General features: G+C 44.4%; 3 protein-coding genes across 9 annotated transcripts; 2 read left to right on the top strand and 1 right to left on the bottom strand.

Annotated features, from left to right (window-relative positions):
* The first annotated feature begins 5 nt into the window (after positions 1–5).
* Positions 6–3109, top strand: DNAJC28 (DnaJ heat shock protein family (Hsp40) member C28). Of its 4 annotated transcripts, none has more exons than XM_015881688.2 (2): positions 6–107; positions 1359–3109. In XM_015881688.2, the coding sequence occupies exon 2, from the start codon at positions 1412–1414 to the stop codon at positions 2534–2536; it is 1125 nt and encodes a 374-aa protein (XP_015737174.1). In that variant the 5' UTR covers positions 6–107; positions 1359–1411; the 3' UTR covers positions 2537–3109. The 4 variants fall into 4 exon arrangements, with proteins under 4 accessions (XP_015737174.1, XP_015737152.1, XP_015737160.1 ...); XM_015881666.1 differs by having other exon boundaries at positions 40–181; XM_015881674.2 differs by lacking the exon at positions 6–107 and adding an exon at positions 239–309.
* On the top strand, positions 94–14874 carry TMEM50B (transmembrane protein 50B). 4 transcript variants are annotated; one of them, XM_015881732.2, is made up of 8 exons: positions 3705–3786; positions 7360–7535; positions 8238–8350; positions 9105–9172; positions 9851–9943; positions 10566–10623; positions 12449–12542; positions 14134–14874. In XM_015881732.2, the coding sequence occupies exons 2-7, from the start codon at positions 7437–7439 to the stop codon at positions 12492–12494; spliced, it is 477 nt and encodes a 158-aa protein (XP_015737218.1). In that variant the 5' UTR covers positions 3705–3786; positions 7360–7436; the 3' UTR covers positions 12495–12542; positions 14134–14874. The 4 variants fall into 4 exon arrangements, with proteins under 4 accessions (XP_032304664.1, XP_015737218.1, XP_015737196.1 ...); XM_032448773.1 differs by lacking the exons at positions 3705–3786; positions 14134–14874 and adding an exon at positions 94–181 and having other exon boundaries at positions 12449–13996; XM_015881710.2 differs by lacking the exon at positions 14134–14874 and having other exon boundaries at positions 12449–13996.
* Positions 14875–15160: 286 nt separating this feature from the next.
* On the bottom strand, positions 15161–22981 carry IFNGR2 (interferon gamma receptor 2). The gene is made up of 7 exons (XM_015881700.2): positions 22748–22981; positions 21280–21406; positions 20626–20801; positions 19443–19591; positions 18048–18201; positions 17272–17426; positions 15161–16331 (listed from the first exon to the last, which is right to left on the bottom strand). Exons 1-7 carry the CDS (start codon positions 22818–22820, stop codon positions 16161–16163), a joined length of 1005 nt encoding a protein of 334 aa, XP_015737186.1. The 5' UTR covers positions 22821–22981; the 3' UTR covers positions 15161–16160.
* Between the last annotated feature and the right edge of the window lie 3216 nt (positions 22982–26197).

Raw genomic sequence — 26197 nt, 5'->3', positions numbered from 1 at the left:
CGGCAGAACTGTCGGCGGCGCTCGGGCTCCCCCCGGCGGGCGGCGGGGACGTGTCCGAGCGAGACGGGGAGAGCGGGGCAGGGGAGCGGGGAGGCGGCGGGCAGGAGGTGAGGCGTCGTGCCGAGGGGTGACTTTCCCGTCCTACATCACCCCCGTCGCAGCGCACATGGGGGCTCTCTAAGTGAGTGCTCGCGGCCTGTTGGGGGTCGGCCGTTGGGAGCTGGAGGGGCGGGGTTAGGCCTTGCTGCTGCCTCGGTGTGGGGGCATCGGCCTTGTCCCCACAACCTGTAGTTAGAGGGGTCCTGGGGGGTAAGTCCCCGTTTTGGAAGGACGAGAACATTGAAATCGAATCTGTAGATTTAGGGGAAACTGCTTCTTATCAAGGTGTTGGATTTCAAGGGATTATTCATTGATCGGCTGTTTACAAGGGTGGATTGTGATAGAACAAGGGAAAACAGTTTTAAATTGAGCAGGGGAGGTTTAGGTTTGATATTAGGAGGAAGTTTTTCACACAGAGGGTGGTGACGCACTGGAACAGGCTGCCCAAGGAGGCTGTGGATGCCCCATCCCTGTAGGCATTCAAGGCCAGGCTGGATGTGGCTCTGGGCAGCCTGGGCTGGTGACCCTGCACAGTGCAGGGGGTTAAAACTGGATGATCATTGTGGTCCTTTCCAACCCAGGCCATTCTGTGATGCTATGGTCATTCTGCTTAAGTGGAAGGTATGTGGGTTTTAAGGACAAATGGAACAAAATTATCTTTACCAACCACCTAGTAAGAGAGAAAGCAGTGATCTACATGCCGTGCTGTGTTGCAAGTCCAGCAAGGTGACTGTCCCTCTGTACTCAGCACTGGTAAGGCTGCACCTTGAGGGCTGTGTTCAGTTTTGGGCCCCTCATTACAAAAGTCATTGATGCCCTGGAGCTTGTCCAGAGAAGGGTGACAAAGCTGTGAGGGGTCTGGAGCACAAGTCTGATGGTGAGCAGCTGAGGGAACTAGAGTTGTTCACTGTAGTTCAGCAATGAACAGCATATTTCCAGTATATGTTGCACTGAGTTTGTGGAAAGGCAGTAAAGCTTTGACCCTTTGGGAAGCAAGACATGCTTAACAAACCTATGCTGCTGTTGCTATGACAGGAGAAAGCTGTATTGTGAATTAATTTTCATTTATATCGTAATTCTACGACTTCAGTAGAAATTAACAAGAAATTCAGAATTCGCTGTTAGTCTGCAAAAGAAAGAACGCTGTATACTGGTCTGAATTTTTTTTGTAGGGATTTCTTTGATTCAGATGATATAACAAGATAAGACTTGAAAAAACCGTGTGAGTTGACATGAACATATTTAATATGTGTTTGTAGGTCATTGCTTATAATGTATCTGCATCTGAAGAACTAGAAAGTGGTTTTATACGATGCTGACTAACACCATAGGACATCATTTAATGGTACATCAAGCAATGATTCCCAGAAGCCTGAAGCCATTTTCCTACATCTGTGGTGGTAGAATGTTGTCAGGCTACAAACCTAAAAGGGATATCAAGGACTCTTACAAAATTCTTGAGCTTGAGGAAGGATGTTCAGTCGATGATATCAGAAATTCGTATCGGAGTCTTGCTAAAAAATACCACCCAGACAGCGGTTCCATCACAGCAGATTCTGCAGCATTCGTGAAGGTAGAAGAAGCATACAGAGTTGTGCTTAACGATGTGGCAAACAAAAAGAAATCCAGTGAGAATAAGGAAGAGGAGGAGGAGGAAGACCAGCTCAAATCAAACGCGCCACAGCATAGGCACTACTTGAGTTTTGAAGGTGTTGGTTACGGAACACCAAGCCAAAGAGAAAAGCAGTACATGCAGTTCAGAGTAGACCGTGCTACTGAGCAAGTGCTGGCGTACCGTGCGCGGAAGCTTGAAAGCCAGTATGTTGCAACGGACCTTATGAAAGCCAAAGATGTGAGACAGAGCAAGAAAGTGAAGATAACTCAGGCAGTTGAACGGTTGGTGGAGGACCTTATTCAGGAGTCAATGGCAAAAGGTGATTTCGACAACCTCAGCGGGAAAGGAAAACCTTTGCAGAAGTTTTCGGATTGTCCTCATGTCGATCCTATGACTCACAACCTGAACAGGATTCTGATAGACAACGGATACCAGCCGGAATGGATCCTCTTGCAGAAAGAAATCAGGGAAACGATTGAGCGATTAAGAAAGAGCATAGTGGTATCCAGGAGTAAGCTGGGAGAGCCCATGACGTCGCGTAGGCAAAAGGAATGGAATCACATCTGCGAGCAATTTGCGGAGGATATCAGGAAGTTAAACAAAAGGATCGACAGCTTCAATTTAGTTGTTCCTCTTCTGAGCAGACAAATGGTGCACTTCAGTGCTGACAAAGAAATCATCCGAGCACAAAAGACTTACGAAGCTTCGATGGAAAACACAGAGGCTTCTGGTTACGACACAAAGGAAAATGAAGGGGAAGGTGTTCAACGGTTTGGGTGGAAGTCTTCTCTACTGAAGTGGTTCAATACTACACTGAAATAACATCATAGTGGCTCACCTCTAGTCCAGCTTTTGAAGGCACTTTATAACTAAAACCTGTAGCATGAGGGAAATTTCAGATTCACTGCAAATATAAAATCTACCTGGCTGTTAGACCGCTTGAAAGGAACTGGGGGGGTCTGATGTTCACTTGTGGGTCCTTAATTCTTTGTGAATGCTGCTAAGGAACAAGTGAATCCAGTTATCCTATTGAAGCTCATTTTTTTCCTTCTGCTTAAGTCAAAATTTGTGCTTAACTTTTCGGTGTATAATTTAATGACTTCTGCAGCGCTGTTATCTCTTTGTAACATGAAACTGACGCGTAAGTAAAACACTGAGAGGACAAAGGGGAAGTAAAGTGTGTCCATGCCCTTTACTTTGACCTTTATCCTTCCTTGTTTAAATGTCCCTTGGCTGAGAAAGATCAGCTTTTAATTCTCATTACAGGAATTGGACATGAACTGCTGTTCAAATGAATCCAGTGACCGATGTGCAAAGAGCTAATTGTAAGTTGGATTTGTTGCACGGGTGTAAATAGGAACCAGACTGCAATAAATGTGACTGGGGTGGAATCCATCTTGGCTGTCTGTGAAGGGAAGTATCAGCAGTTTAAATACTGAAGTAGCCGTAATGGATGAGTCAGCGTTGGGAATGGATTTGTGCTCCTTTTACAGCCACTTGGTTATAATGGAGCAGATGAGACCTTGCTGTCGGCACTTACAGCCTTGCAGCATGAAAAGCTGCCAGGTGTAAAGGCCACTTTTTCAATAGTTATTACAACGATGATTAGAAAATAAACAAGAGAAACCAACAAACAATGGTAATTTAAATGTATATTTGCACTGGATGTGGGATGGAGCAGCTCTGTTTCAATGTCACTGCTGCGTTTTGCCTTCATCTCTGTACAGCCCGGCTATCCAACCTTTTGTGCCAGGCAGATTTGATGGATAGTATGTGCTCGGGGTTGTTTGAAGTTTGTGTCTATAGCGGTGCCGCCTCGTCCATCCTTAGGGTTATAAAGCGATGCGAGTTGCCGTGCTCAGGGCGGCGGGGCCTGAGGGGACACGGCCGCTCCCGCCCGGGGATACTGAGGGGGCGGGACCTCGCGCGTGTGGGCAGAGGAGCCGCCCAATCACTGCCTCCAGTGACGTGCAGTGCCGACTTCCCATTGGTGGAGGGTCGCGTCGCTCATCGATCTGCCCGGGTTTGTGCCCCGCCCCCCGGCAAGCGGAAGAGTCTCTCTCAGGACGGGGGTACGTGCGGGGCCGCTTCCCGCTCTGGCCGCGGTGTGGGGCGGAGGGCTGTGGGGCAGGGAGGGCGAAGGGGCGGTTGGGACACGCACGCTCCGTCCTCATGCTTCGATCAACGGGTCCCGTTTCCCTCCGCGTCTCCTCACCGTCCCCTCTCGCTGCTGTGGGGAGGCCGGCCCGGCACCGTCCGTCCCGGCCGGGGTAGCGAGCGGCGGTTCCGTGCTCACCGGGTGCGGTGTCCGGCCGCGCTGCCCGCACAGCTGCCGGGAGCTTCTGGTGGAGGCACGGGCCCGGCTCGGAGCGGGGACGGGGAGGTCTGTAGGCCGCCCTCAGGGCTCGGGTCTGAGGAATATGATTTAGCCGGGAAGTATTGGTAATGGTTGGACTAGATGATCTTCTAGGTCTTTTCCAACCTTGATAATTCTGTGATTCTGTCATCGCTGTGGGGGGCTTGAGTCCCGTGGGGTAACAGAGCGATCAGCGCCTTGTAGCTGGGTGTCGTGCTGAGGGATGTGGGGGCCGTTGTCCGTTCGATACCTTGGCCGTGCAGCTTTAGGCTCATTAATCTGAAAGTTTGTGTCCTTTCTTTTGGTGCCATACCTGAAAAGCAGACAATACAGAATTGCGTGTGGGAAACTGAAAGTGAAACTGCACGTGGTGGCTGAAATGGGGGAGTGGTCCAGCGGGGACCACTGGCACAGAGCAGGGTAGGAGTGCTACTATAAGGTCCTTGCAGTGACTGCTGATTATCCTCTAATGGTTTTTGCATATTGCACATACATGGCTTAAAGCGTATTCCAGCCAACAGCTTGTGGAAGGTGCTTTCTCCTTCCTTGAGGAAGGAGGGAAGGAGTACAGTTTTCCTCATGGCTTTCAGTGGCTCTTCGTCTGGTCTGTCTTTTGCTTTCTGTTTTGGAAATAGCAGGCCCTGTTCTTTGGAGCCTGGTAGCACTGTAGTCTAAGACAGTTCTCCCTGTGCAGGTTTTTTGTGCCTCCTTCTCACTGCTTTCACATTTCATTCACTTGGATCCAGACCCTTTAGAAGAGAGAACCTAACTTGATGAAGAAACTTTTATGCTCCAGCCCTCATGTGGTATGTTGCTGTTTTGCCTCATTCACCTGAATGATATCCTAGTTGTCTTAACCAAGGTGCTGGTACCTACTGAATGTTATTTCTTCCACAGCTATAACTGTCCCTGTTATTCTTCAGTCCCAATTTGATCTTGCTTGGTCAGGGACAGTGCTGTCCTCTCACAGAGAGGAATGTCTGTGTGGTGGGCATGGAGTGAGGCAGCACTCAGTCACACAGGAAAGAATCACAGAATGACCCGGGTTGGAAGGGACCTCAAGGATCATGTAGTTCCAACCCCCCTGCCTGGCAGGGCCACCAAACATACACATTTACTAGATCACGTTGCCCAGGGCCCCGTCCAACCTGGCCTTGAACACCTCCAAGGACGGGGCATCCACAACCTCCCTGGGCAGCCTGTTCCAGGGCCTCACCACTCTCCTAGTGAAGAAATGGTGAATAGTGAAGGATGGTGCATCACTGCCTTTACTTGTGTGTCTGTGAAGTCTCTACACATGCAGACTTATAGAAATAATGAGACAAATGTTTTTACTCTGGAGTGGAACTCTTCTGAGGTAGTTGTGTAAAAGACTCCTTTGCGGAGTTCTGCATGTTATCAGTTAATGTTTACATTATACACTGAAAAAGGGCAGGGGCATCGGGTCCTTTATCCCCATTACTTACTGCCATTAGCCTACTCTCCCACTGGCTTTTCTTTGTGAAATCAAAGCTGGTTTCTAGCATTAGACATATGTAGCAATACCTCCAAACTTACTGTCTGTGTTGCGTTGCAAATACACTGCGCTGCGTTTCCCAATGTCTGCCATTCCAGTGAAACAGGAAAATTGTACGGTCAATTACAGCTCTTTGCTGTTGAAAGACTGCCAGCAGATAGTGCTTATCTCATCTCTTCACATCATCGAGGTGTTTTTCTTCTCAGCACAAATTTGAAGCTAAAGCAAAGTGTAGGCTGGTAAGCCAGTATTTCTGGTAAAATATCCTTTGGTAGAAAGCTGCTTTGTGTCTTAAATGTATATAAAAATATATATATTAAAAAAAATAATCAATGTAGCACTAGAATCACAGAATGGCCTGGGTTGCAAAGGACCACAATGATCATCCAGTTCCAACCCCCTGCTGTGTGCAGGGTCACCAACCACCAGACCAGGCTGCCCAGAGCCACATCCAGCCTGGCCTTGAATGCCTGCAGGGATGGGGCATCCACAGCCTCCTCGGGCACTAGTGTCCCCAAGGAGGGACAAATTCACTCATTTGTCACTAATGCAGATGTGAAAACTGTTTGATCCTCAAGACAACTGAGGGAGGTTTTGTCTCAGATTTTTCAAGTGAGTAAAATGCCTTTGTTTTGTTTTTAAACTTAGTGCTTAAAAGTGTTTAATAAGTAAGTGAGGTTTGTACCATGTATGTTATCTGTAAAGTCTGTCATGACTGACTTGGTAGAGTTGAAGGGGTCTTACTATGTCATATATGTACTATGTGCATACATATGTTAGCTTGTGGCCAGCTGTACTGCAGGGCATGATCTGTATAGTCCACAATGAAGACAGTGACAGGATCCATAAGCTGCATTCTGTTGTGGGTGTATGAGCGGGAAAGATTCTGGCAGGAAGAGTAGAGATTACTGCTTGAGGAAGATAAAAGTTTCAGGGACTGAAGAGGAACAAATCAAGTACATATGGAACCGTTGTAAGAGTGCAAAACAAGGAAGGGCCACGGGAGCACTGATGAACTTTGCTTTTGTCTTCCTGTTGTTAGAGATCTGTGACTGATCATCCGCCTGCAAAGGAGGATGTCCCTTACCCTTGGTATGAGTTGTCTCATTGAAGTGATCGCTTTTCCACTGCGCTAGAAAGACACTATCACAGTCTCGTGCGGGTTGGAAGGGACCTTAGAGATCATCGAGTCCAACCCCCAGGATTCGAGCCTCCTGTGTAGCAGAGCGGCACTTCTACCACTTGCACCACAGGGGGGATTCAAACTCAGGTCTCCGGTGTTGCAAGCGGCATTCCTACCACTGCACCACTGGGGCACATATTCTCTTTTTTGTTTGGAGACAGGAAATAAGGGTATCTTGTCTAAGATTCCTTTGTCAGACTCAAGGGCCAGGTTCTTGCTCTGCATGTGAAGTCCTGCCATGTGTCTCTTTTTTACCTGCCAATGATAGGATTACGGTTCAGTGGTGAAACTTAGGGTGAAATATTTTTGCTCTTTTTTGTCTCCCGCTTTTGTTTCTACATGTTACAAATGCACAGTATATTTACATTTCGATTATGATGCCTTGTGCGCAGTGCTTGTGTGCTGATTTTATATTGTAGCGCTATTTGTGAGGTAGGTTGCTCTGTTTAATGTATCTCAGTAGAAGAGCTGTATAGTGTGTGGAATGCGTCTGCAAAAAATATGCATTTTAAAGTCTGTTCATGACAGTTTGTCAAACATCTTGAGGTTTTTACTCTTCTGTGCTAAATGCATTTTTGGCCGTGTTTCAGGTACTCAGAACATTGCTGTTAATGGAAGAATTCATGTATAAGTGCAGAACAAGAAGGGCAATCTAATCTGGAAGGAAATGGCAGGATTCTTGGACAACTTCCGGTGGCCAGAATGTGAGTGTATTGACTGGAGTGAAAGAAGAAATGCCATTGCTTCCATAGTTGCGGGTGTATTGGTAAGTTATGAATATGTGGGTGTTCGATCCTCTGTGAGAGGAGCTGGGTCATAACTGTGCTGACAAATGTGGAAATACAACAGTTATTTTTGTGCAGTTTTGCTGTAACTGAACCTTGATCCAGCATATTTCTTGGATTTTTTTTTCCCAAGTGTAACTATTAGCCATCTTTTTAATGGATCACGTAAATTTGCATTTTATCTAATTTTCCAGGCTGGATGTGGCTCTGGGCAGCCTGGTCTGGTGGTTGGCAACCCTGCCCATGGCAGGGGGGTTGAAACTAGATGATTATTAATGGTCCTTTTCAACCCAGGCCATTCTGTGATTCCAGTAGTAATATACTGGTCCTCTTCTTTAAAAAAAGATTGGAATTCCAAATGGAGTTTTGGCAAAAGTAATTATGTTATACACAGGTTATATTTCGGATCCTTGTCCTTAAAGTAGTACAGAGAAATCAGCCTTAGGCTGAGATGTAATTTGAGTAGAAACAGAACCAATTCTCCAGCACCTCAGTGAAAGCATCCACTTCAAGGTATATGCAGAACTCGCTTATCAAACGTTTAGTGTGACTTGAAGCTAGTCACCTTCTCTGTTTGTATTTGATAAAGGAAGATTAAATGATGTACATGAACATTTGATGTGCTTTGTCACTCTGTTTCCATACCCTTCTTGCCTCATAGTAGTGGTGTTATTTATTTCTAGTTTTTCACAGGTTGGTGGATAATGATAGATGCTGCAGTAGTTTACCCTAAGCCAGAACAAATGAACCACGCGTTCCATACCTGCGGGGTGTTTTCAACTCTAGCTTTTTTCATGTAAGTGGATATAGAAGGAAGTTCTTTCATTATGTACTAAATATGAGCTGTTAAAGATTGTTTTTCCTAGGCCATATGTATACGATAAAACTTGGAATCACTTTGTTATAAATTACTTTTGAGTAATCTTGTATCTGCTGTGAAGATGTTAACATGGCAGGCTTGAGGGAGAAGTAATAGGCTTTAGTGAGAAGAAACTAGTTTTTATTGGAGAGAAAAAAGGGTGCTTTGGGTTATTCACAGCTTTCTTGTTATTTGGTATTTTGAAGTTTGTTTTTCTTCCTCAGCAGTGTAATTTAAGGAAATAAATGATCCCCCCTTACAGGATGTGTCTTGCTTGAGAATTTGTGCTATTCATTGCAAAGCAGAGGCATCAAAAAGCATCTTAGAATCATGAAACCACTGCATTACTGACTGTTATTGTTCCTGAAAAGTGACTTTAGAGCTACTAGAAACTTAAACAGACGGCCAAAAAATGCCCAGGGATGTTTCAGTCACCTAAAAAATGGCAGTTCTGGTCTCTCAGCTTATAGGTCTGTTAATCTGAATGTTTAAGTCAAACTTCAGCAGGAATATAGGTTTTGCTTGAAGGCCAATTGGGATCCTTCCATTAAGGGTGATGTAATACTGTGTGACTGTACAGAATGTCAGTAATTCTTCCAGAGTTTTTTACACCTTTTATAAAATAAATAACAGCTTTGTGCTTAGGATTTTTAACTGATAACCTGAAATCTGCACACTTGTTTGTTCCTAGGATAAATGCTGTATCAAATGCACAGGTGAGAGGAGACAGCTACAGTGATGGATGCTTAGGAAGAACAGGTAAATTAAAATAATGCTGGCTGGAATGGCAATGGAAATGGGAAATCTGGTAGGATTTGCTCGTTTTTGACCGAGACTACGATGCCTTCCTGTGCTTCATTCTTAAGGCTGTTGGAGTAAATTTTTGCACATAAAGATTTTATCCTTTACCATGAGTGAGCAAGTTGGTTATCTGCAATGGCACCACCCTTCTTTCTATGTGGGCAGTGTGTCACAGTGCAGGGTCTCCAGCATTTCAATTCATTATCTACTTTGACCATTACTTGAGGAGGATGGCATGTAAGAGAAATGGACCTCTTGGTTCACTGAGTATATGAGGGGATTTCACTCGTCTGAAAATACCTTTCTGAAGTAAACACCAAAAGGGTTTGTTTTGTGTACCTTATCGGAATGCCAGCCTTATCTCAGAAAAACTAGTTTTGGCAGTGTACCTCTTAAGTAGTTCACTCCATGTATGATAAATGATGTTACAGGCATTCCCTTCAGATGAGGAGAAATCTCTGGTAACTGCTAATATCCACCTCCTATCTGCTTTATTGGAGAAGACAATTTTTGGATGATCTTATCCTTTACACAGGGTTCAACCCTTTCCATTTGAACCTTCAGTGTCTGATGTCACTATGTGTCACTATGAATCGTGTACTACATGATTCTCAGAGGTTTTAATGTTTCCTGCAGGTGCTCGTGTCTGGCTCTTCATTGGCTTTATGCTGATGTTTGGTTCACTGATTGCTTCAATGTGGATTCTTTTTGGAGCATATGTTACACAGAGTAAGTTTCTCTCTTGATTAGTTTTGGAAATGGACTTCACTGCTTTCCGGAGGTATCATCAAGTTTGATGTGAAGTATTCAAGCTTCAGCTTGGTATATATCTTGTGATATGGTTTGTTTATGAGCTTTATTTTCATAAAGGTTGTGAATATGAAAATCTAATCTGTTGGACCCTTCACAGTCCCTTTCTGTATGGATTTGAGCACTGCTTGATGAAACTGAAGTTAGGAACTACCACATTGAACCATTTTAAACAGTCCAGTTGTACAAGCATTCTGTATAAAATACAGACATTGGTAGCTGTGATTGTTATTCAGGAAGTGCTACCAAGTACTGTTTTAAGAACAAACAATAGAAAACCAAAAAGCAACCAAATGCAATGCCCAAACTCTTGATTGAAATCTAGAAGTGTTTTAAAAATTACAGATTGTCTCCTGGCATTGAACTTTACTTTCGGATATAGGAAATACTTTTGCTGAAAGACAGAAAATCTGGAAGAATGGAAGCGTGGTCTGTGCTTGCTAGAGCAGTGCCACCTAGTTTTGTTGTTGGTGATGAGTGTTTTAGATACCCTTTTCTGTACTAAAAAGTCTTAGTATTTCCTTTGTTACTTACTTTGCAGACACTAATGTTTACCCTGGATTAGCAGTGTTTTTCCAGAATGCATTGATATTTTTCAGGTAAGATACCTGGGTCAGTTTCCTTCCTTGTAAAGGAGTGTTGCACACACCTGCTTCTATCTGCACAGGTACCTCTGGAAAATGATTTCTAACCAAAGCTGACACCAGACTTGATCTTTGACAATGTGGAGCTCTGCTCACAGCGCAGAACCCCCCCGTATTTCAATTAATTACTCACTCCGGCCTTTGTTTGAGGAGTGAAGCATGTGAGGCAGAGATCACTTGGATCACAGAGTAAACTGGCATGATACAGATAACTGATGTGATGATATTAGTAATTTTATAAACAGATTCAATTATTTCTTTTGTTAGTCTGCTACCATTACTACCTTGTTTGCTACAGTGATTAGAAGCAATTCTTTATTTACCCCTTCTCAGAAGCAGAGCACAGTTCAGAGATTTGTGTTCTTGTTCATAGAATCATAGAATGGCTTAGGTTGGAAGAGACCTCAAGGATCATCTGGTTCCAACCCCTGCCATGGGCAGGGCTGCCCCCTACCAGCTCAGGCTGCCCAGGGCCCCATCCAACCTGGCCTTGAGCACCTTCAGGGATGCAGTACCCACAACCTCTCTGAGCAACTTGTTCCAGCGCCTCACACCCTCTAAGTAAAAAATTTCTTCTGAACATCTAACCTAACTTTCCCCTCTTTGTCCTATTGCTATCAGACCATGTAAAAAGTCAGTCCCCCTCCAGCTTGTAAGTGCCCTTCAAGTACTGGAAGGCCACAATGAGGTCTCCTCGGAGCCCTCTCATTTCCAAGCTATACAAGCCCAACTCCCTCAAGCTTTCTTTACAGGAGAGGTGCTCCAGCCCTCTGATCGTCTTCATGGCCCTCTTCTGGACCCTGTCCTACAGCTCTGCTTATTCCTGTATTGGGAGCCCTAGGCTTGGACACAGTACTGTGTATGGGGCCTCACAAGGGCAGGGTTGAGGGGGGACCATCACCTCCCTCTCCCTGGTGTCCACCTCTCTTTTATTGCCAAACAGCCAATTCTTTATCCACCTAACAGTCCCAGCCTTGTTAGTCCAGTTCTTTCTGGACTAGAATTTGGATGACTAAGCAATGACACATTTCTGGGTGAAGTATTCAGTGTCTATGACATAATGGATAATGGCAATATCATCTCTGTACAATAAATACCCTGGCATCTGTCCTACAGCGATAGGTGAGATATGCTATTGCCTTTTTCTTGAATATTTCGTAACAGTGGCGAGATACTGATGGATGCAGACTTCTGAGAATGGTTTCATCTCATTTGAAGTCTTCAGTCTATTCTAGTTCTCTTCTCTAGTTAATTGTCCATGCGTTAGGTTTGTTTGATCTCTCATTGCTTTTTTTTGTTGTTCCCATTGTTGATGATACTTCCCATTTCCCTCACTAGTTATTGTCTTATGATTTAGCATGACCATGCCCTTCTTTATAAGGAAAAAAGCACGGTAAGGAGTAGGAAGGAAATAATGTTTGGTTTTGTTCCTTAAAGTTTTTTAAAAATTATTATTATTATTATTATTATTACTATTATTATTATTGTTAGTATTATTCATGGCATTGCATCCAACCTTATAAGAGGAATTTTACTGCGAGCCTTGTTACTATTTTGCTGATCAGTTGCTTCAGCTGGATGTCATGGTTTTAGTCATGTATATTAAGTGAAATAGAAACAGAAAAATAGATGCTAACATGAATAGAAGTTAAGATTGCTGGTCACTGATTTTTGTGGTGTAAACAGTGTAAGATTGTATGTTAACTATTAAAATGCACTTTTCCACTTTATGTTTGGCCTCATTTATTTTTTTCCCCCCTTTTTCTTTTTTCTTCTTTAGTACCCTGATCTACAAGTTCGGAAGAACAGAGGAGCTATGGGGATGAGAGATCAGATACAGCATTGTCTATTCCATAGTTGATCTGTTGTACTCTGTATGTAGATATTTACGTTTATTTGTTCTCGTTTTGCTCTCTAAATTGTATGAACTGAGACAAACTACGATTTCTGTAATAAGCTCTCTCTTTTCATAGGACAGACTTGTGAATATGTACATATGACTGTATATATCTTAAAAAGGGAAAGTCAGGCTTTCTGAAATCTTCAGGCTTATTTCTTCAAATACATGAGTTTCCATTGACTGTTAAGATTCGATCTTCCAAACCTTCTCACGTGTGAGAGACTTCATTTGAACTGCAAGTGAATAAGCGGGATGGAAGGGGTTGGTATCTTTATGCATAGGTGAGCTATTGCTGGTTGTTAAGTGCTGCTTGTACACCTGGAGGGGAGCTGTAGCTCATTGAAGTGACCCTTCATTTCCTGAGGGTAAATCCTACTGTACGCTGAGTTAAGGGTTGAGTTTTATATGTTTCTGAACGGTTATTTCCAATTAGCCAGTTATATTTTTGTAAAAGGTTCTGAGTTTTTAAACAAGACCCTGTTTTAAGTAGGTTCTGCATGACCAATCCAACTGTACTTGATTACCATTGCACAAATGAAATTTGGTAGCAGCACAGAATGTATTTCTTGCTGTTCAGTGTAATAGATGCCAATCAATATTTATTGTATTTACTGATAACTAGAATTTTAAAAACCCTGCAGCTGATGCCAATTGTCTTTAGGGAATAGAAAGAATAGGTGAGAAACAGACTGACAGCTTTAAATTATGCTCAAATAGCTTTTCTTCGGGGGAAGCTTTTTGTTGAGAAATGAGCAGTTCTGCTGCTACCTACATATTACCTTAGGTAATAGAACAGGTGAGTGTTTCAAATGGCAATATAGCAGATTGCGTTATTGCTACCAGTCTTACCTTGAAAGAATTGCCAGTTTTAGGACTGTCGCTTGCCCCAGTTAAAATGTGTTTATATTCCAAATCCAAAAGTTATTTTATAGGGTGTTTTATAGGAGCGTTTTCATTATTGAAGTCCATTTTCTTCTAGCCGGAGTGTACAGAAAGGGAGAACAGCAGTGTTTTATGGCTTTGGACTGATGTTGTGTATTCATCTTGCTGTTGGTCACATCCTTGTAAGTTTTATGTGTTTTTAAAGCAATTGAATCTACCTTGTATCTGAGAGCTTTTACAACTTCCCATGTATCAAGATTGCTGACCAAATGGCATTAAACTTCAGAATGTAACTTACGTGCATGGTTACTGCATACTGTTAGTAATCTCATTTCTCCCTTGTGGGAATCTTCCCAGTGGACAGAATATGAAGCAAATGCTGCAGCTGAAACTGTGCTACTGGCTAGACTAACTTCCATGCTCATTTTGTCATCCTGCAGTGAGTTACCATATATTTGCTGGTGTTAATCGCAGCTTTGTACATACATTGTCTGGTTGGTTGTAATTCCAGAAAACTGCAATAAACTTTATCTTCTGTTCTCCAAATAATGAACATCGGCAGATAATTGGGCAGTAGTAGTCTACTGAACAGCTGAAGTGGTACGGACTTCTAAGTGACTCTTGCAAAACCTAATATTTAAAACCAAAGTATTTGTTTTCTTGTCTCCCACGTTCTCATACAGGAGCTCAGGAATGGTTGCTGGCTTTTCTACTACGTGAGAAACAAAGGTTGCTTCTAACTAATCCCGGTCAAGATAACAGCACAATCTGAGATACACACTTGACTTTGGAAGAACTCTTCAAGGTGCCTTATTGCAAGTTTCCACTTCAGAAACTTATTTTGTAAAAGAACCCAGCTGGCAATGAGCTTCTTTCTGAGGCTACCTCTGTTTTGTGCCAGAAGCTCATTTGCTATCTGCATAGCTGCTGCTAAGAGACAGCATGGAAGCTGCTTCTCTTCCAAAGTTCAGAATACATTTGGTGTAAGAAGCATGCAGAGAACATGAACATGTATGAACATTATTCAGAGTAACCCTAGGTCTTTTACACCAGGGATCATTCCAGCAGAGTCCAAGAAGATCAGGAGTTGCACATTGTAGGTTATGCCTTGCCGTGCTGTAGTTGGCCGTCATGAAGCTTATCTTTGAGTTTACCCAAACAGTTTTTGTTTCGGTGGCCTATTTGTACAACTTAGAAATATTAAGTAACCCTCTGTAAAAGAAGTCTAGGATGTAGTCTCTGCAGTACAGTGTACTTAGCAAGTCCTATTTTGTACTGACAGATACTCACCTGAGGTGCTTAAAAAGCTATTTATGTCCTGTGTTACGCATGTAGGCTGTTCCTGTGGGGAGCCTGTGGTTATCTGTGTACAGTACCACGTGCAGAAATACAGATGAAAGGAGGGAGCAGTTAACCCTGTAGCTTGTGGCTGATTTGCAAGTTCTTAATGGGGCTTGAAGCTGACAAAGTCTTCGGGTAACTCTACTGTCTTGGCAGGGTGCTTGATTAGATTACTTCTTATAGGACACAGACTGAGGGAGCTTCTGGGAAATACTGGTTAATTTTGTCACTAGTCACGTGTGTGCCCCCAGAAGGGAGGGAACAGCAGGAACTGAGACAGATAACTTCTAGCTGTGGCACTGACTGATAACCTGTATCCATGGCAGCAGCAGACTCCATTAGTAGGTCTAAGTATCTGAGCAAGCCACATGCAAACAACCAAGCATTTTAATTTTTTAAAACAACCTGTATCAAACATGAAAAAAAGTCACATTTTTAATGAAATAACCCTATTTATTTATTTTTTTTTTACTATAGAAGTGGTTACTTTTGTGTTATGAGACACCTTCCAGATCCCACAGCATTATGACATAAGGCTTAATTTGCAATCTGCTCTTTCTCCTTTGAGGTACTGAAACCACAACCCTTGCAGAACTGGGCTTCTAGTCAACAAGAGATTGTTAGCACCTGACCAGTAGCAACATATTTTATATAACTTCTGAGCAAAATAGGTTTTATTGCTGTGAAGGATATGATTGTCTCACTGCGGGTACAGATTAATGCTTTTTAACACTGTATAAAGATGCACAGACCCAAGGGGGAATGGAATTAACTACCCTTTGCCTTTCTTGAAGTAGTTCTCTGTATGTATTCATAATGAGGGGGATTGAGTACCATTTTCTTTCTAGCAGTCATGGAAGGCACGTTTAAAACTATGTGGGAAAGCATATTGGTTTGGTATAATACACTTCAAGTGAGTGGCAATACAGACTTCACAAATAAAGTAACAAAACAAAAGCCACTATAAAGTAATTTAAAAATTCCTCATTATACTCAGTCCTACAATAAAGTGCCATTATTTTTCAAAGCTGGGCTTCAGGGGGAGGAGGAGGGAAGTACGATGATGATACAGTCATTTGTAGCCAGCTGTCTTTCTTAAGGCAATTTAGTGTTCGTTTCACCTTCAAATTCCACCTTTCTAGTCCGTGGCAGAAAGAATATTGCTGCTGCTGTAGCACGACAGAAACTGCTTTAAAAAAGGCCCAGGTTCCACATAATTCTCAGGAAGCCAAGTCTTGCTCAGGATTTGTTAGTGGCTGCATTTTTGTCCAGGGCTCACTGTCTGTCCTGGTGGGAGCTGAGCAGCACCGCTTGCAGGCAAAAGCTTCTGCAATAACTGGATACAGGTGTTCTTACAAAGGTGCCACCCCTATGTCACATCACGGCTACTGGAGCTGCTGCGTGAGCAAGTGTTACCATCCAACATGTCACCATATGCGCTGCTTCCTTCTCCTGTATACACAACTGTTAGAGAATCTTCGGGATCTTCATCATGGTTCTCCAACGCCTCCAAGTGAGGCATGCTCGGGTCTCTCAAATACTGGAAAATGGCAGAAATGACAGGTTAGCTACTGATCCACAGAACAGGTACTTCAGAAGCTGCAGAGACAGAGCAAGCAGTACTGGCTATAGGCAAGTTGGTTTAGAACAGAATGCAAAGCACTAATTAAACATATATTTATTTTATTCTGGATTTCTGTATAGGAGATAAGAACTGAATAATGCAAAGGTTAAAAACACGTCAGTTCTCTTTCTGCAGAAAGAAATATGGCAGACATCCATTTAAGTGAGTTGAAAACATCCCACATTACATATTGTTGATAAGCTTATCTTTAGACAACACGTCAAAGTTCTACAAAAGAACAAGCCACAGAAGAGTTTTTTCCTATTACACTGCTGGAGCCATGCCCTGTAGCTGCAGGAATCTGGCAACTGACGGCTTGTTAGAACACTGCCAGGGCAAGTGAGAGAAGATTCTGCCTTGTTCAGTGCAAGATGAGATAAATCAGTATTGCACCTTTCATTGTCAACAGAAAACTCCACAGTGTCATTCTTCTCTTATAATTACTATTTGCTTTGACTTTCCTTTCGTCTCCTTCGCTCCAAAATTATCAGTGTCACGCTGAATATAGGAAACTTTTAATCACAGAAAGGAAGATAAGGAAAAATAAGAAAAGAAGCCAGAGAAAAGGATTTGTTCTTCCTACTAACTCCATGTAGTCTCCTGCTTACTAAACAGACCCTGTGTTTCAGGGGCAACATTAGGAATGTTCTATATGGAATACATGCTGAGTGAGAACTTTGAAATGGAGAGCTGTGCTTGAAGACTATTTCCTGTTTAAAAAGAGGAAGCTCAACAGGACTGAGACAATGCTGCTTAGTACAGAAATGTGTCAGCTGGAAGGAGAAAAAGTCCCAGGATTCACTGTCTCCTGCAAGAGGAGGTGGAGGGGGAAGAGAAACAACTTGTCTACACGTACCTCTTCAAAGTGTGATGGGATTCTCAAAGGTGGCTTGGACAAATATTTAATTGCTTTCTGGTGTCTCCATAAACAAAATAAACCCGCTATTAAGAAAATTAAAAGCAGACCGATGGACAGAAATATTATGACAATATATCCAGCTTTGGCCGCCTCTGAAAAAGAACACATGGCAGGTTCATATGTATATAGCCCATGTAAAGCAACATACAACAAGCTGACATGTGCTGTCTGTGGCAATCAAATTTCCAAGGTTAAGGTCACATCCTACCACAGATGCACTCCAAACACCTGTGCTGAGAAGTAGCTTGGTGGTGATTCCATACAGCAATCACCAGCCTGTCCCCCTGTGCACACAGCCTAATGCAAGCTTCTACACGACATGCTGGTGGGTGGAAGGCATGCAGGGAATGCAATCTGCCCTTCTTCCACCTTTGGTTTTTATCAGCAAAATGCCACTAATGCCAGGGGCTTTAGAACATGTGATTCTCTCCAGCAAAAGAAGCACCGCTGACTCCAACATCACATCTCAGCGGCTTGTGATCAAATTGCCCAGGTTGGTTCCTGGGGGCAGCAGAAACTGCAGTGACTGAGGACAAGGACAGCTGGAAGAGCGTAACAAAGACCATCAACTAATGACCAAACCATCACCTACTGATTTGCCATTAACGACAATTATGGATTGGTATCTATTAATACTCCTGACAAATACAGGTATGTAACCAGTCCTACACCCATCCCACCATACAAGAAAAAGAACAAAAACAGGTTTATACCACTGATGGTTGTTCTGTAGCACTCCGGGACTGTTTGCAGTCCAAGCAACTGGAAATCTAAATATGCCATCAATTCTACTTGGATTGTAAAACAATAAAGTGTCATTTGCTTCAGGCCTTTAATTTTGAATAGTGTATCAACTGTCTTTATCTCCTGTTGAAAGGAAAAGAAAAAAAGAATATGTATGTTACTGCAAGAATCAGAGCCTGGCTTCAGTGCAGTTCTCCTCCCCTTACTGCAGTCTGTCATTCAAAGAAAGGATGGTTTTCTTTACTCAGCTTTTTCTAATGTGCCAAGAGAAATCATGAAATACGGTGAAGCAGGAATGCTGAGATGTATCTGAAATCTCTTTGTTTTTAAATTAAATACGCCCAACCACGTAAAACCTACCCACAAGGGTATGAACAGCAAGGTCTGACTTCAACCACACCAAGCTGCCAGATGCTTTCACACAGCTGCTGTAACTCTGGCAGTTAATGCAAGGCAGGAAGGAGGAAGGAAAAGGGAGCCATGAGAAATGTCTTCACCATCAGAGGCTGACAGAAGCACACTGCAGCGCTTCCACTATTTTTCCAGCGGGGGGGAAAAACAGCTGATGGGCAGCACAAAACCTCCATGCTCCTACCAAGGCTGATCTTTTTAACCCGCGACGGCTTCAAGGAAGCCTACAAAAGCCTCCAAGAGTGACATCTCACTTCACTTTCAAACATTTGATTCCGCGTCAAAAACACATGTTTGTCTAAGGGAGGAAGGAAGTGGAGGCGTTTCAGATTTAGCAAGACCTTTAGAACACAGAAGGCTTGAAATGATTTTTTTCCCCTGCTTCTGTTTTTCAGCAGTCAGCTTGAAAATGACACTCTTGTGATTCTTCTTCCTTTTTCATTCTTACTTTTATCTTTCTGAAAGGCAGTGGCAGGGGCACACAGTGAGGTAGGTCAAACCCACCAAGTTTCGGTGCAAATAAGGGACAGCTCTTCCCGGCTGCAAACAACATGTTTTGAAGAACTACAGCCTTTCTCTGCCCTGGGAGCACAGACATCAGCAGCCTGTCACTGAAGCTGCCTACACAAACATTCCCTGAAAGGAGGAAGAGCGTCCCACAATTTTCAAATTGCCCAAACAAACTTTGGAATCTAAATATTATTTTAAAGCCACCTTTGACACTGTGCGGATTCTCTCCTTGGAGCTGCAGTGTGATCTATTTGTGAAAGTTCTGTAATACGTGCATTACTTGTGCCAGAACCAGACTAACTTACATTCAAGCCACCAAATGATGACCTCTGCTCTCAAAAAAACATTCATTCTCTTCCTCCATATCAGTTGTTTTGACAAGAAATGCTGACTCGTCTCTTAGTCATACAGGCAATAGAAACAAAACAAATCAGAATTCTTACTTTTTTAGTAGTAATTGTTGTGTTCTCCCAGTAGGACACATGATAGTGGAAAAGGTAACCTGCCTCAGGTCCAAAAGGAGGTGCGACACTAATGAGAAGAGAGTCAGAGCTTACAATCACACTGTTCACTTTAGGAGGTCCAATAGTAGCTGAAAAGAAACAAAGAAAGAGCAGTGAACCTCTGGGATGCTGAACAGCTCATCACATTACGTATTACATTGTGCAGGCTGGATGTGGCTCTGGGCAGCCTGGTCTGGTGGTTGGCGACCCTGCACATAGCAGAGGGGTTGGAACTGGATGATCACTGTGGTCCTTTGCAACCCAGGCCGTACTGTGATTCTATGATTACATCCAGCTTTATTTAGATACTCTTATGGTACTCAGCAAACACTGAATGTCAGCTCTTTTTTTCCTCCTCAAGAAAGGGAACACAACATTTTTTCATCTACTTAATGCTTTCCTAACCCCACATGGGATCCCACCCTTCTCCTGCACAAACAATCCTGCATCACAAGCTATGGATACAGCAATTGTAGTCTTCAGCTCAGGACTCTGGCAATTCCTTAGCCCTGCATTCTTTACTATCAGGGAAAATAGACTCTTCCCACTACGGAGCACCATTACTCATCACAAAGTACAGGAGAAAGACTCTGTTAACCCATTCTCCTGCTTCTCTACTATTTAAGGGGTTTTCTAAAACTCAACATTTATCTTCTCCAAATCCTGAAACCAATCACAGCAAGGAATAGGGCAGATCTCACAAAGAACAGTAACATGACTGTCTGCACATCTCATAGGATTTAAAGTATGCCCTTCACCCTTCTGCACCATAGCAAAGGCAGGACAGCCTGGAATTGTTAGAAAAGAGATCTGTTCAACAGAAACTACCACAAACAACAGAATTGCATGTGACACAGGCTGTAGTTCTTACAAGGCTTGACCATCCAAGGAAACTCATCAGAAACATGTTTCCAATACCTGTTGAAGGAATGCGCTGCTAATGTCACTGCAGAGGAACTGATGGCTATCAAATTCCTAGCGATACACAGAGACCTTGCAGCATTTGCTAACCGAGCACCTACAGATCTCTCATTTAGCTCTTTCACATAACAGAGTAATAAAATCCTAGAACGCTTAACAAGTCTCCCTAGAGAGACGTACTGGCATCACAAATAACACTTACTGTTTCTCTCTGCCACAAACGGGTCCGTTTCCACCCAGGCTGAAGTTCTTGGCCCCATTTCAGCCCTCACTCGCAGAACGACGGTCCAGCGACGTGCCTTGGCTGACTGGAGGAAACTGCACTCAGTCTGGGCGATACGCGTGCAGTTTATCTCACTCCAGTGATTGTAGGCAGCTCTGTAACACAAACCAAAGGCTAAATAAAGCATCAGCAGGATGACCAGCTATCAAAGCTCTAAAATACAATCCCTCATACCTAGAAGGCTTTTCTAAGAATAGGGTATGTAACAAAACAACTGCTTTCACAAGCATTTATTCTACAGCCTTTTTAGTTCCTGCATCTCTTCAGCACTGGGGAAAAAAAAAGAGCAAGGGAGAATTCATCAAGGTAAGAATTACACTGGAAACCACGCAACATTTCTGGATGCTTTTTGGGTCTTCAGTCTTTACTCAGTGCAGCGGCAACACAAGAAGCTACGAGAACCTCTGTCTTCAGAAGATGCTTTTGGATACTCACAGAAACATCAGTAATAAGCAGCTCATACTTTCATTTCTATGCTTTTTCATTCTTAGTATTATTTTTTTTTTTTTAAACCAACTTTGTTACTGGATTAAAGCAAAATCAGTTTGGTCGCTTCTCAAACCATTTGCTTACGTTTTAAGCTGGACGGTGTAGGACACTGAGCCTCCATCCACTTTAACAGGAGACCACCTCAGGGAATTACGAAAGTTAGAGGAATAAACTGCTACGTTCTTTGGTGCCGGCAGATCTGGAGAAGATTCTAAAATGAGAAGCAAAAGCAATTACTACAATATTCAACTACCTTTCAGGAGAGACGTAATGGCAGGATCTTAAAGTCCCTCACACACAGGAAGGAAACTGCACAAAAAGTCGTGCGTTAAGCCCTAAGTCCCAAATACAAAACAACCTGTTACGCTCCTCAAGTTTTAATTAGGCGTGCTACTAGTTTCTTAGCCTCAAGCTTTTGTGTAGTGTTGTTAAATAAACACACACCACATCACACTGCAAAAGGACCGTCCTGCTTTGCAAACTGCGATTCTTCACAATCACAAATGCTAGGCAAGCTATTAAAATCTCTGCTGTGCTCTAATGGTTACTTAGAAACTGTCATTTGAGAAAAAGTTTTCACTTTCTAGTCACTTGTGGCAACCTCAGCTCTGGTCTGGCATGTGGCGGGGTATCTCACACCATCAGCAATCTGTGCAGTCTGACACTCCAAATTAATTGTACACAACTCAAGGCTGCCACCACAAAATACAACCAGCAGCAGCATTATTTTCTCCCTCTTAAAAAAGGGATAAGGGAAGCTGGTTCATATTCTCTGCTCTCAGGACCACATGTTTGTTGTTTTGCCTTACATTAGCATGCGGATGCAGATGATTTCCCCTACCCGCTTCTGAAAACACTGACAGCAGTCTCAGACTTACGGCTCTGTAGCTGAACATGAAGCTGCCACGTGCCACACAGCGCTTACTGCTGTGCTGGGAAGAGGTTCTGCAGCACAGTTCACATTTCAGCTGGTTACCTGTGTCCTGCCTTTCTGTCCAGTTTGGATGTGGTATTGCTTGAACAGCCAACAACCCTCAGGCTCTTCCCTCCTGCATGCTGGCTCGTTAGGCCGCAAGTCAGAGCTCTGACATTGCAGAGCATGAAGCCGTAAGTTACAGTGTGGGACACCAACCCAGCCTGGCCTAGCCAAGGGTTTCAGTGCCACTCTTGCTGGCACATACACCCAAGAAACATCCTCAGCCCCGAGCTCGGGCTCTGCCCAGGCGGCAAAAGCTCACCACGTTATCTTAGCCCAGTACGGACTTCCAGCTTAAAATAAACGGCCAAGCATTTACACTCTAAATCCGACCCGACGTCAAGAACCCGAATCACGCGCTGAAAGCGGAGCGATAGATCGAGTGTCGCATCACGAGCTTTCCCAGGACCCGCAGAGCCGGCTAAGGAAGGCGCCCGTGCGGGGCGAGGGAAGGCAGCGGCCCGCACCAGCCCAGCCAAGGTGAGGTCAACCCGGGAGGGCCCCGCCGCGCTCGCACCGCCCCTCCAAGCCCGAGCACTCAATCCCGCGCTGCTCGGACCGGACCGCCACACGCACCTGTGCCCGAGGCCCGGGCCGGGCCTTGAAGGAAGATGCCGATGAGGAAGAGGAGCAGCGCCCGCCACGGCATGGCCCGGCCGGCAGCGCCACACCGCCCCGGCCCCGCCCGCCTGCCGAGGCCGCGGGGCCACTGCCGCTGCCCGAAGAGCGGGGCCGGCGGCGGGCGGGCCTGAGGGGTCGCCTCACAGCCGCGGTCTGCCTGCCGCCGCCAAAGGGAAGCCAGGCGCGACCGGAGAGCGGCTTGGGGCGGCGGCCCACCCCGCTCCTCCTCCCGTGAAAGCAGAGCCCGCCCCTCGGCACCGCCTGTGGCCGAATAGCAGCGTTCCTTCAGGGGCGAGGCACCGCAGCCCGACCGCAGGGGGTGCGTGCGTGCTTCGCGGGCCCAGCCCTGTGCCGGTATGGGCCGCGTGTGGTCGATGTGAGAAAATCTCTCCCGGGGCGGTCAGAGGCTTCTGTTCGCTTTCTCCGCCTGTGCGCAGCGCTGACACGAGATTAGGCCTAACCGCAGCCCTGAGATGGCGGCTGCGCAGAGTAAATCGAAGTTCTCTTCTTCAGGAGAGGAGGGAACGCAGAACTGTGCCAGCAGGAGGCCTCTCAGAGTGGGGATACTGAATACTTCCTATGAAAAGCGACATTTGAACTGCATCAGCAAGGGCTGGGGATCCAGAGACATCCAGTCTGCAGCAAAAGGCATCCAGAGAAGGACAGTGAAGCTGTGAGGGGTTTGGAGCACAAGTCTGATGGGGAGCTACTGAGAGCTGGGGTTGTTCAGTCTGGAGAAGAGGGGGCTCAGGGGAAACCGCATCACTCTGTACAACCACCTGAAAGGAGGTCGTGGTGAGGTGGGCTTGGCCTTTTCTCCCAGTTAACAGTGATAGGATGAGAGGAGATGGCCTCAGGTTGCACCAGGGGAGGTTCAGGTTGGATATTAGGAACAATTTCTTCTCAAGAGCAGTGCTGCAGTGGCACAGGCTGCCCAGGGATGTCGTGCAGTCACCGTCCCTGGAGGTGTTCAAGAGCCGTGTGGATGTGGCACTGAGGGACGTGGGCAGCGGTCATGGTGGGGGTGGGCTGATGGTTGGACTGGGTGATCTTAGAGGTCTTCTCCAAACTTAAAAGATTCCATGCTGCTATGGAAAGGATACCAGACAAGAACAACACAAACATCTTGTATCTGTAGCACCAGATAAGGCTGAGTAGTTCTTGGTTTACAGCTGACCTTGGATGAATCACTTCATTCTGCTTTAGCTCAGTTCTTCCTCAATCAAAAAAGGGCTTCCTTTATATGGCCTATGTCTGGCCTGCTAATACCAACAGCAGGCAAAGGTCTTCATTTCCAAAGGTAATAAAATAGGTTGGGATCTTAGCTGATGGCTTTTGGCACTGACAGGTGTGTTAATAGCTGGAAACAAGTATAAACAAAGGGAAAAATCAGAGCAAGGGCTGAAGGCAGACTGGTTGTTTGGTTACAAACATAGAAGCAGCTAGATAGGGATGGTAGAGATTGAAGGTATTCAGCTGCAGGTTTGTACAGTTTTCTTTGCAGTGAACTCACCTGACCTGTTTCTCAACCATTCTGGGAAGAGTGACTCATCTCTCTGCGGTTCTATTAAAACCTTCTGCTCCACAAGCTTCACCACAGGATTTCCCCAGTGACATGCCTGTGCTGAAACACAGATCCTTGATTAATGGTTCTCAAGCCAGTGGATGGATTTTGGTCACACAGCATTAGCATGACTCACGGTGCTTTCCTGATGACGTGAGGCCAAGCGGGTAGCTGGGGAGGCCAAGAGCAGTTTGTGACTCTGAAACATACATAGCCAAATGACTGGGCAAAGCATGTCCAGAAGGCACACTGAATTTGGTGACATCTCTAATTCATGCATTAAAAGAGATTCAGAGAAGCACTCAAGTATGTTGAAAAGCAATTCAATACACCAATTAATTCTGAAGCTGGGTTTCCCTCTCTCTACCCTTGTGTGGAAAGATGTGTATTTACTGGGTTGGAGGAATCCCATAACCAGTAATCTTACCTGTCTTCTCCTTGCCAAACCAGACAGGAAACTAATTAAGGAAACTAAGTAAGGAAATACATTTTAAGGGAGAAATGGCTTCATTCATTGCCCATAGGGATCATTGAGCCCGACTCCTGGCTCCATATATTTCTCTAAGCTGCTTTGAAATACGTTTAAAGTAAAAACATATATCTATGGCAATTATCTCACACTAGGAAAGAGAATTGTTTTGTGTCTTTGTATTTGAATTTTAATTGGAGACTTGGCTCTGGCATACTTTGCATTTTGATTTTATAGCACATGAATGTCTCGTTTTTAATTAGCAATTACTTCGTGGGCATAAGGTCAAAAGAAGAGGAAAAGATAGGAGGAAAGAGAGAAACGCCTCCTGCCCTTGATCTGGTTTGTGTATTCTGAATTAGAGCATTATTTGGTACATTTACCAGAACTGAGCAACTAGAACAGACTTTCCTACAAGGTAATATAAATCAAATTAAATTGGGGAGGGGGGTGGGGAGAAGGAGGATAAGGAGGGAAGGCCTTAGTGATTCATTTACAGTAATTATCTGATGGAATGTAAACTAGAAACAGAGAGGAAGTAAGAATAATGAGTCCTGGCATGCTCACTTAGAGCAGCTTTGGTAAGCAGCAAAAACAGGAGCGGTTGTGTAGATAGATAAAAGCCCTGTGTGCGCTATGGACAAACTTGTCTATCAGACCATTATTTTTAAGACAGGGCATGTCTTTGTATCTGCAAAGTGACCATTAAGGTAAGAAGATGTTTCGTGTGTTGTTGATGCTGAATAGTTACATTAGCAAAAAGATCACAGTGGCAGAGAAACAAAAAGCAACTTCCTCAAATACTGACGTTCAGATACAGCATTACTTGGAAGACAGAGGTTTTGGTGTGGGAATTTCCAAAGGTCAGGAGTAGGAGGTTAAAACATATTGGGAAGCACATTAGCTGATGGGATATTAAGCATTATTTCTGGTGATGGAAGGCATGCAGTGCTGGGAGGTGACCTTAAAAGCACTTGTAGAAAACATGAGTATCCCACAACTGTTAGATGTAAATAGCTCCCTTTTTTTCTTGGAGCCCCCTCATTTTGTGGGCACATCCAGGCCATGACCACATTGAAGGGACAGGTAGAGAATCTCTGGCTTCCCTCCTGACCAGAAGGGGGACTCCCCCAGCTCATTGCACAAGGGCAGCCTGCTGACCCAACTGACCTAGCACAACTCTATTCAGGGTTAATTGAACCAGTTCATCCTGATGTCGATTAATTTCTAAATCCAGCATGAGGGAGTGGGGAAGGATCATGAAGCTCCAACCAGCCCCCCCACCACAGGCAGGGCCAACAACCGCCACATTTAATCCAGACCAGGCTGTCCAGGGCCCCATCCAACCTGGCCATAAAACCACCAGCCATGT

The sequence above is a fragment of the Coturnix japonica genome, chromosome 1 (assembly GCF_001577835.2).
Source record: "Coturnix japonica isolate 7356 chromosome 1, Coturnix japonica 2.1, whole genome shotgun sequence".
NCBI classification, from domain to species: Eukaryota; Metazoa; Chordata; class Aves; order Galliformes; family Phasianidae; genus Coturnix; species Coturnix japonica.
This window is presented reverse-complemented; position numbering and strand designations above follow the sequence as displayed.

What these genes read in the sequence shown, in the direction of transcription:
- IFNGR2 (XM_015881700.2), bottom strand. Translation starts at nt 22,820, where the DNA reads ATGCCGTGGCGGGCGCTGCTCCTCTTCCTCATCGGCATCTTCCTTCAA. An exon ending in TACACCGTCCAGCTTAAAAC is followed by an intron (nt 20,802 to 21,279) that starts GTAAGCAAATGG and finishes TTTGTGTTACAG; the next exon opens with AGCTGCCTACAATCACTGGA. An exon ending in GTTTGTGGCAGAGAGAAACA is followed by an intron (nt 19,592 to 20,625) that starts GTAAGTGTTATT and finishes GTTTCTTTTCAG; the next exon opens with CTACTATTGGACCTCCTAAA.
- DNAJC28 (XM_015881688.2), top strand. Translation starts at nt 1,412, where the DNA reads ATGCTGACTAACACCATAGGACATCATTTAATGGTACATCAAGCAATG.
- TMEM50B (XM_015881732.2), top strand. Translation starts at nt 7,437, where the DNA reads ATGGCAGGATTCTTGGACAACTTCCGGTGGCCAGAATGTGAGTGTATT. An exon ending in TCAACTCTAGCTTTTTTCAT is followed by an intron (nt 8,351 to 9,104) that starts GTAAGTGGATAT and finishes GTTTGTTCCTAG; the next exon opens with GATAAATGCTGTATCAAATG. An exon ending in TGGATGCTTAGGAAGAACAG is followed by an intron (nt 9,173 to 9,850) that starts GTAAATTAAAAT and finishes TGTTTCCTGCAG; the next exon opens with GTGCTCGTGTCTGGCTCTTC.